General features: G+C 41.1%; 1 protein-coding gene across 1 annotated transcript; it reads left to right on the forward strand.

The window, feature by feature from the left end:
* Positions 1 to 621: 621 nt before the first annotated feature.
* Positions 622 to 10139, forward strand: ppp1cc (protein phosphatase 1, catalytic subunit, gamma isozyme). The gene is made up of 7 exons (XM_018755164.2): positions 622 to 888; positions 5822 to 5953; positions 6676 to 6906; positions 7386 to 7490; positions 7922 to 8145; positions 8583 to 8717; positions 8848 to 10139. Exons 1-7 carry the CDS (start codon positions 834 to 836, stop codon positions 8935 to 8937), a joined length of 972 nt encoding a protein of 323 aa, XP_018610680.1. The 5' UTR covers positions 622 to 833; the 3' UTR covers positions 8938 to 10139.
* Positions 10140 to 10464: the final 325 nt, after the last annotated feature.

Here is a 10464-nt window from a genome sequence, read left to right on the forward strand (position 1 = left end):
CCTTCTGGATCTTTCCAACGAGTTATACTTTTGAGTTTCAAACACCCAAACATGAACAGACCGGAACAAGCAAAGAAGGCAAATATGTGAATTCCACAGCCAGTGAATGTAGAAAGAAAGAGGTGGGAGAAGGATTTGGGAAACTCCACTTTATGTGCAGGGCAGCCGTCCCTGTCACGGGTTCATATTGTTTTGTTTTTAGCTTTTTATTCATTTTAGTGTGCCATACCATTGTCTTTTTTTTAGATGTTGTGCGGTGATATTGTTTTTCTAAAGCACATCTTCCAACATGATACTGAATTTCATAATTATAATCAAAAATCAAATATTGACAAGCAGTAGAATGGTAAATTTATTTTCGAAATGCCTATACTTTCTGAGTTTCTAAAACGGATGCTTTATTAAATAAGTGGAAAATGACCCCAATTCACACGTACGCTAATCTCATGCAAGTGGCAATGCCGCACGCGCCCCAATACATCGACCACTCGACTTCGAAACAAGCGCAGCAGAAACGCACTTTTTTTTTCCCCAGGTCGGATGAACAACGTCGTGCTTCGTCTGCATTGCACCCTTTGCCCGATAAAATTAGCCCATCTGCATGTCAGCATTAAGGTATCACTCCGCGGGGCGGGCGCGCGCACTCGGCGGACCGCACTAGAGCGGCTGGGAGGCGTGAAGTAGTGCCGCCTGACGAGCCTGTTCGAGCGGTCGGTGGTTCACGGAGAATCACGCACGCTAGCAAATTTAAACATCGTCTAACATATTTGTTTCTTGCTTCAGCTAACCTTTTAGCGTTTATTTTTTTTTTTTAAACCTGTCATTAGCTGGATATGGCTGATATCGATAAGCTCAACATAGACAGTATCATCCAACGCCTTTTGGAAGGTAAGCTCTGGCTCTGTGTGTGCTGCTGCTGTCGACCATTTTGCTGCCGGGTAATGTATGTTTCCTCACCCTGGGATTGTAGTTCTCTAACTTACTGTCTGAGCTCATTGTTGTATTTCTCGCTTCTATTTTTGATATTTTTAAATCGTGTTACCAAGATGTAATTGTAAAACAGTTTTTACCTACGTTACCGGGTGTAGGGTGATGCATAGGAAGCTAGTAGCTATTGGCTAGCCATGCTCCTGCTAGTGGTTCTGGCTCAGTCAACGCGACGTCGATGGCTCCGTTTCTCTGTAACCGGCGAAGCCCTGGTAGCGCCAACTTGTCTTTTTCTTGTTTGTTTGTTTGTTTGACCATCACTGAGCGTAGATGTGACTTTTTTTTTTTACCGTATATAGATTTTTTTTTTTTTGATACGGTTGGCTCGCTAGTTTAGTTTAGCGGGTGTTTTACTGTTAGCATCTCTCGATTGTCTCGACTGTCTAAGTCTTAACATAAGACATCGAATCGATGTCTGTGTTTAACTACGCGCGTGATGTGTTTAAAGTAAGATGGTTATTGTATTTTTCTGCCTTTTTGGCGTTTCCTCACTTATTTATCTATTACGTTTTACACCTCACGCTAGCCGCCGTCGTCGGTAAGTGAAGGACGCTGACTGTCTCTGAGAAGCTGAACGTTCCAGCTGCGAATTTCCGCCTTCTTTGTCGCGTGAAAGACGCGAAACCGTTTCAGACGTACGCTAGTGAGCTGGATATGTTGCGTTTCTTTCGCTTTCGCGTATTTTTAACATTTAAAGAGCGGGGAAAGGAGCTGCCGGCCCGCTGGGCTTCGCGCTCTGCAGTGGAGCGCGCGACCCACTTTCTCGCCCCGCTTTGGCCTCGTTTCCGCTGCTGCTCGCGCCCCTCGCAGCTGAAATGGCCTCACGCCGCGTTCGCGGCGATGCGCCGATGGGCTCCTCGCGCCGCCGCACGAAGCAAAAGCGCGCACCAGACATGTGTCAACGAGGGTGTTGGTCGAATTCTGAAAGATTATGAATATGATGAATGTCCCGGGGCGACTGTTTAACATATGATATAGTAGTTCCTCTAACTGTGGAACGGTAGTTCCTCAACCTGGAATCCAGGCTGTTGTCGTCGTCGTCATAATTTGCTCATTTGAAACAGCTGTGGGTTTATGTGCATTTTAGACTAGTGTAACGTTTCCTTTGACGGAATCGCGCTGCACTTCTGTGTCTACAGAAACTTTCGCTCATCATCGTTATCATTTGAGAAAGGGAATCGTATGGCTTCTTCTAGTACGTTTTGACCAGCGGTGTACAACCAAGAACATTTCTGTATCTTTTTTTATTTCTTGCTTAATGATTTGCTATTTTAGCATAGATAAGTTTTTACAAGTGGACTTGTATAGCATCATATTATTATACTTGTCAGATGACATTGATTGGCCACATTGCAAAGAAGCCAACCTGTTAAAGAACCCGGCTTTAATTTTGCGTTTTTAATATTTTTTTTTTTTTTTTTTTTTGTAAAACCACTTCCTGTTTGTCACAAAGCTTCTGTATGTGTTGCACTCACAACTATTTCAGCCAAACTTGACACTTCCACTTTAGTATTTTGAGTAAACTGTTTTTGTGCATTATGTAGAATCTGTGGAAATAGATGATGTGCTCAGCGGAAAATGTTTTAGAAGGAAAGCCCGACACGTGTCTGATTTTTATGAGTAATTTTTGTTGTATGTTAGCAATGTCTCAGTTTTGGTAATTTGCTGTAATTTTGGCAATGCTTTGTGAAAACATGACATAAGGAAGTGTGAAAATGCTGTTGGAGTCTCAGGTACAAGCACAGATGCAGATATGTATGTACCTGTTGAGGGACGATGAGTCAGACTAACAAAGGAATGTACCTTGTTAGAACAGAGTTTTCCAGTGAAAGGTGGAGCAGTTTCTGTGAATTAATTTCTGCTGATGTTCGTGTTTTAGACCCAAGTCATAAAACTAGGAGTCAGTCTTTGCTGTCCCTGGGCAAGAGATCTCTGAACAGCATTGCCTCTGCACATCTGTTCTGCTGGCTTGTTCACTGTTTTTCCTGTGGACTTTCCTTTGGCCCACAGTAGGTAGAATGAAAAGGGACTGGTTGTGTGTGTATTAAAAAAAAAAAATAAAAATACTGCTTACGAAAGGGTGCTCTTGGCAAGTTACCTGCAGAACATAAATAATACTCTTCTGCTTACTGTCTTATGTAACTGGCTTGTAAAAGATTTCTCATTGGTTCATAGTCACATTAGTCTGCCTTGACCCATTTGGGTCTGTCCAAGTGGTGTAACTTTAAACTTGCTTATAGCAAAGTAACTGTAAAATGGACATTCATAAATCTTGATCGTTACTGAGGGTCCTTGATCACAAGATGCATATAATAAAATTAGATGAAATAAGCAGGTTTCTTGATTACACTTGTACTAGCACTGTAATCAAACTGGTCTGTTTTCCTTTGTTTTATGAATAATTTTAAGTATTTTAGTACTTTTTCCACCTCTCCCAATATTCTCTTTAGTCATATTGTTGCTTAGTTGGGTGTTACAAAAGGATCCATTCCTGAATTAAACCAGGAGCTGCCAAGGTGTCAAGTCTGTTCTTAGACATTATGCTGTCGTCCTCCGTGTCTCCATAAGAAGGTATTGCTGTTGAAAGGGAGCTGAATAGCTCTTTCCACTTGTTTACCCTGCTTTCCCATAAAACATAATAAGGTGCTACACTGGAGCTCTTGCTGCCGTCTCTTTTCTATGGCTAAAACTATCGAACACTGTCTTCTAAATAGCCTGTCAAATATTAACAAACTTAATAGTGAGAATTACTGGGATACACAAGTAGCCTTTCCAGACAAAATCTCTACTGTTTGTCCTTGAAATAGTTCTTTGTGTGCCTGTACAGTAAGTGATTCGGGACTGAATGGGTTGGGGTTGCACATAGTCTTTCACAATAGAAATTTAAAAACTTTGCTGCATTGTGAAAACTTGTTTAACTTTTCAGACATTTATTGTTAGTGTATTTAAGAAATCATGAATTCAACTAATACTTTTAAATACAGACAAACTATGATCAAAGCACTTCTTCAGTACCACAGTTAACTGGTTGTAAAAAGTGAAATTAAATGCACTGAAATTTACATGTAATATCAAATCTCTACTGCAGTGTAAACAAGATAATGGTGAAAAAAAGGAATATAGTTTAAACGGAGAGGGGAGTTCCTTCTACCATACCAAGACCAGTGCTAAAAATTTTTTTTAATGTTTTATACATCTTTTCTATGGTAAACCCAATAATCTTAGGTGTTGGAGCCTAGCAGTCTTGACATGGTGTGGGTAGGGTCATCTTATTTCTTAAATGTTAGATGTTTTGCTGTAGTTGGCCAATTCCATTTTGCTAGATGATGTTGCACTCTACATTAAATGGTCCAGTTGTAGTAAAGTGTATGAAATTTGTTCTGTTGCATAACAAACCTTTTACACAACTGTTCAGCAAACATCAGCATGGTTTTCTTCATGGTGTATTTTTATATGGGACAGTGGTGTTCACATAACTTGCATCTCACTCTATTTTTTCATGTTAAAGCATTCCCACAAATCTTTGGAAACACTTTAAATGCTTAAGCATGTGTGGAGCCAAGCTCTGTCATACTCTGCTTTTGGTTTACAAGTTTTACAGTGCCTATTTTTGTATTTTAAGATGAGTAGAAATAAACCTGTAACAAGTTAGTGTGCGTAGAAAAGTTCATTCACAGGACAACAGTAACAAATTCAGACATGCCAAGGAAATTGATATGTTAAAAAAAAAAACAGGAAATGCATTAATCAGTATTTTTTTTGGAGGAAGAAGTAATACTCAGACCTGTTTTTAAACAAACTGCAAGAAAGTAGGACCTTTACAAGGAATACTGTAGCTTTTTTTTAGTCTTTAATACCAGACTGAAGAACCCATAGATGGTACATGTAGAGATGAATGTGGGGATTCTGAGGAAGATGCTGTTAAAAAATAGGGGGAGGTACGAGGCTCTTGGATCTGCTTGCAGTCTGAGATTCACAAGTTGTTTCCACTAGTTGTAATTTGAGCACTTTGAGAATATAAAGATTCTCACTATTCTCAGTGCCACATTAAGCATACTGACTGTCCAGTTTGCATGCAGAGGTGTAAATTCTCCATTGTCCTACTTGAAGAGTGCAGTGAAACCACTTTTTGTTTGCAGGTTAATGTCTGTTCAGTTAAGCAGGCTTTGGAAATTTCAGGTTTAATGTTCTTTACCTCTTCAGTTGAATGATGCTGGTGCATTGCTCATCCAGAAATGTAATTTACTTGATAGTATAATCCACCTCTGGTATTTTGTGTCTACCTCCAGTGCTGAGTGCTTATTCTGCTTGATCCAGCTTATTGAAGCAGCATTCTCCAAAAATGAAAAGTACAATCAATGGATGATCATTCACACAGGAACCCAGCTGTGTAGATAAACCGCTGACCTAACGGATTTGGAAGGCTGTTGTGTGTATGAAGGCCATCAAAAAAATTAGCAATTGTCCATTTTGTTGTTCAGGGGTCAGCTTGGACCTAGAAAGAATTGACCACTGCAGGTCAGCCCATTCTGCTGATAGCTGTTGGTGGAATAATTCTTTAACCATTTTGTATCAGACAGCCTTGTTGCACTGGTCTCTTGGGTGGATCTTTCCACCAGATTTCCTGTGAAGTCAGCATTTGTCACCCATTTTTTTTGCAATGGGTGACTGTGAACCCGTTGATATGGAATTGGAATATGATTGGGGCTCCAGACTGGGCCCAAGGGGTTTGGGGTTATCAATCTTGTCTTCATGATGACAACATTGGAAGTATGTGAAGCTTACCAAGTTCTTGAGGGAAGTTGTTACATGTACATCTTGATTTTGTATACAGTGAGGGGGTCGAAGCCTGGCAAGAATGTGCAGCTCCAGGAGAATGAAATCCGAGGCCTGTGCCTGAAGTCCCGGGAGATCTTTCTCAGCCAGCCCATCCTCCTGGAACTGGAGGCACCCCTCAAAATCTGCGGTAAGTATTGCAGACCATTCTCCTGATAGGGTTGAGTGTTATCTGTGGACATGTACAGCTAAAATGTGTATAAGGAGGCCATAGGAAGTAAACTCTGGCTAAAACTTGTGAGGACCATAAAGCCTACTCTTCTGGTTGTGAGAAACTTCATAGTTGTTTCTCCTTTGAATTACATTGTGTTTTCTCCATTAAGTTGTCATGGAGATGAGTGTCTTCCAAACAGATGTTAATTTTGTAGGCTGTGTTCTTTAGTTATCCTGCCTCTAGATCCAGTCTGTTGCTCTGGAAAGAGTGACTCAAGACTAGTACAACCCTGATTATATTCTGTTTGCTTTTTGCTACCAGTTAAAACGTGCCACAATAAGCACATCACCTCATGCTGTTGGTTTGATATCCCTTGAGTTCCAGGTCATTAACATGATTTCCTAATGTCATTTAAGTTATAACACTAACTCATTTCTTTGTAATAAGCCCAAATTGAATTGTTCATGCTTGATGATTACTGTGAAGTAATCCTGTAAGAATGCTTGGGAACGGTCAGAGCGCAGTTTTACCTGGTAGTTCTGTCATTTGTGACGCACAACATTAGTATCCTATTATTTCACGTCTACTGACAGGCTCTTGTGTATCCTTCATTACGTGTAGCACTGTTATTAGGGAGGACTTCATCCCTGGCTGAGACAAGTACAGACCGTAACGTCTCTGTAATGTCTTCCCAACAGGTGACATCCATGGGCAGTATTATGACCTCCTTAGGCTGTTTGAGTATGGTGGCTACCCCCCAGAAAGCAACTACCTTTTCCTGGGAGATTATGTAGACCGGGGCAAGCAGTCTCTGGAGACCATTTGCCTGCTACTGGCCTACAAGATCAAGTACCCTGAGAATTTCTTTCTTCTGCGTGGCAACCATGAGTGCGCCTCTATCAACAGGATATACGGCTTTTATGATGAGTGTAAGTCTGCGTTATTGAGGGTCCTGCTAAAAGCTACCCTACACCCGTATTTTTGTCTTGGATGCATTACATCAAAGGGCAGAATTGTGCTGAGGTAAAGGGAAAGCAAAGTGGTATTTACAGAGAAAATGTTTACAATACAGAACAGGTCTCATATTGGGTGCTTTGGTTTAAGCAGTAGTGGTGTCTTGCTGCATTTGTTTGGACTAAGTGAATTTCTTACCAGCAAAATTCAAGCATTTGTAAATCCTCGTTGCTCTGATATTGCATAAGACCTTTCAGTAGACCACCCAGAAGTACAACTTTGAGCATGCTTAACTTCAGAGGCTTTACTTGTAGATCTGAGTTAGAGGACACATTTTCTACCAAGAAATGAGTTTTGCTTGGATTTTTTTTTCGGTTGAAGTCATACTGATGCCCCGTTTCCTAAAACCACAATACTGGGTAACTGTTTGGACTGGTTTGGTTCCTCCCTACAGGTAAAAGACGCTATAACATCAAACTGTGGAAGACATTCACAGACTGCTTCAACTGTCTCCCTATCGCAGCCATTGTGGATGAAAAGATCTTCTGCTGCCATGGAGGTATGTAATGGGACAGAGTTGCAACCCCTAATGGCCCTAGACCATTTTCTTAAGAAAAGGCTTTTTTTTTTTTTTTTTGTCTGTCAGACTTGTCTCTAGCTCAAACTAATCCCCTTAAGATGGAGATCGAACCCATGTCCTCTCGCACCACCCAGGCACTGTGAAGTGGTAGCGCTACTTGCTATGCCACTGTGCCGCCCACTGTGTTCTTGGTATCCTAAACTCATCTTGCTCACACATTCAGTGACTTGCGTTAAACAAAATGTTTTTCAGTGTCAAGAGACCACTACAAATATCTGGACCAGACTTGATTTTCAAGGTTTTACTTTAGTGTTTAAAACAAGTATTGCTTGTGTTGTTGCCATCATTCTGTCCTCTACGGAGGTATGTGTTGTATATATTTTCTGACTGACTTGCTCCCTCTCTGCCAGGCCTGTCCCCAGACCTCCAGTCCATGGAGCAGATCCGGCGGATTATGCGGCCTACAGATGTGCCAGATCAGGGTCTGCTGTGTGACCTCCTTTGGTCAGACCCAGACAAGGATGTGCTGGGCTGGGGCGAGAATGACCGTGGCGTTTCTTTCACCTTTGGGGCAGAAGTGGTGGCCAAATTCTTACACAAGCATGACCTGGATCTCATATGCCGGGCCCATCAGGTAAGGGATCTGCTTGTGCTTTAATGTTGTTGTGAAACCCATAAAACAACTTATCTGTTGAATCAGCTGTTCAATATGATCACTTTAGAACCCCTTGTTCTGAGTTGTGGTGCTGAAGATGGTAAAAGGAAATAAACCTCAGAAGGAAGACAAATCACTTGGACTGTTTGCAGCAACATTAATGTAAAATGCATGTGCACATGCTAGTTATACTTAGTACCAAGAACTTAAGTCTCTTCAACTTTGATCAGAAACTTGAATAACAGGTGTACATATTTAGCAGATGTTGCATTTTGAATGTGTAAAGCTTTGCACGGAATGCAGTGCAGCACTGGGAAGCACCAGGTTTGAATAACTGTCTTGTTTTCTCCTCCCCTGCCACTTTGCCTCTTTCTATTGTGTCTACTGTATGGCTTTTGCTCTGCGTAATCATGCAGGTTGTGGAGGATGGCTATGAGTTCTTTGCCAAACGGCAACTGGTGACCCTGTTCTCGGCACCCAACTATTGCGGAGAGTTTGACAACGCTGGTGCCATGATGAGTGTGGATGAGACCCTCATGTGTTCCTTTCAGGTACCAAAGGGTTTCAGTTGCTCAAAGTTGTCAAAGTAGTAGATACCTTTTTGCTTTTGATCAGTAAGTGTGGTCCAGAGTGCCTGGTGGGAACACATTGTTTCAATTCCTTTCTCTTGCATTTTTGTAGATCTTAAAACCAGCAGAGAAGAAGAAACCAAATTCAAGCCGACCGGTGACACCCCCTCGGAACATGGTCACAAAACAAGCCAAGAAATAGGGCGGTTGGGAGGGGGTGGGTGGGATGGGGGGGTTGGAGCAGGGGCTGCAATGGACTTGTATTGTGTGGTTTGTTTGCTTGGAATTTTCTGGTTTCACAGTCACACAAACTGTTGGCTGCCCCCCTGTTGGTTTTTTCCCTTCTCTACTGCAGCAACCAGGAAAGACCACTATAATGATGAAATTAATGGATGGATGAATTTTTTTATTATTACTTTGACTAAATGGCTGTTTTACCTTAAAATGGAATGAAACAACCTTCAGGTCTGTGCTTTACAGTCATTGCCACATTTCAGTATGTGCACTCCAGAAGGAAAGTGGATTATGCCGGGCGGAGGTGCCGTGCCCTGCTGTAACTGAAGTTGAGCAATTAGTCACTCCTTTCAGGCGGGTGGGAGCAAATCCATTTTCACCTTTAGTAGTGGAAACACCCCCAAACAAATCTTTAGACCACTGTGGGGAAAAATCTTACATGCTTGCGTACCACACAAAACACTTCAAGATTTTTCATAAGGTTGCCCCCCTTCTACATTTTAGCTTGTCACCAGATATCTTAAGTTCGCTGTATGGAAGGGGCACCACAGCAGTGATGACCAGTTTTTAAAATACTGCCTGTACTGTATTCCTGAAATTAATAAAGCAATTCCTGTAATGTTGTCTCTCTTTCCACCATAATTTTAAAGTTGGCTAAATTAATGCATGATTTTTTTTCATAACCGTTGGAAACGACACAGGTTCTTTGCTTCAATGCAGGGCTTCAATGCTATTGAGTTAACTTTTTATATTGAAATTCAAATAGTCATTTGGTTTTTGCTGTAAGGAGATGCTTACCCTGTCTTATTCTCAGTCAAAGTTTAATTTGAATTATCTAAGTGGAGCAGGATAATAATGGGCATGAGGAATAAGTGCACAAGGAATTTTTGTTGCATGCATCTAGAGTTAGAAATGCATTACACAGCCTTTCTATTCCTAAGGCATGCCTGTCTTAGCATGTCTTAAGATAATGTAGCTTTTCTTCAGGTATTTGTATTTTGCAACTATAATTTTTCAATAGTTGACTCCTGAGTTCCATTTAAACATCACCCGATGTATCATAAATGTGCTGTATATAAGTTTTGTTTCATCACAATAACTCACGTTTTACAGGTTTCAACAATTGTATACTTGTTTAATAAAGAGCGGGATTTCAGGTGGGAAACAGTGGTTCCCCTGTGCTGTGTTTTTATTGTGGAAGCAAAGATAGGAAGTTTACCGTAGGAAGTGTCTGTAAATTTTCTGTAATGACTCTGAACTACAAGTCATTAATATTACATTTACTTTAGTGATGCCCTTTTTCAAAGCAGCTGCTATCATTAAGCTGCTTAGAATCACTTTCCCAATTATACAGCTGGGTAATTTCTACCGGGCCAGTTTAGGCTAAATAATCAAGTGCATGAGAGTAATAGGTGGGATTTGAACATATGACCTTCAGATTCCTAGGGGATTGCTGTAACCATTATGCTCCTGAATCACATCTTGCATTTATTCA

The sequence above is a fragment of the Scleropages formosus genome, chromosome 6, assembly GCF_900964775.1.
Source record: "Scleropages formosus chromosome 6, fSclFor1.1, whole genome shotgun sequence".
Lineage (NCBI taxonomy): Eukaryota > Metazoa > Chordata > Actinopteri > Osteoglossiformes > Osteoglossidae > Scleropages > Scleropages formosus.

What these genes read in the sequence shown, in the direction of transcription:
- ppp1cc (XM_018755164.2), top strand. Translation starts at nt 834, where the DNA reads ATGGCTGATATCGATAAGCTCAACATAGACAGTATCATCCAACGCCTT. An exon ending in CATCCAACGCCTTTTGGAAG is followed by an intron (nt 889 to 5,821) that starts GTAAGCTCTGGC and finishes TTTTGTATACAG; the next exon opens with TGAGGGGGTCGAAGCCTGGC. An exon ending in GGCACCCCTCAAAATCTGCG is followed by an intron (nt 5,954 to 6,675) that starts GTAAGTATTGCA and finishes TCTTCCCAACAG; the next exon opens with GTGACATCCATGGGCAGTAT.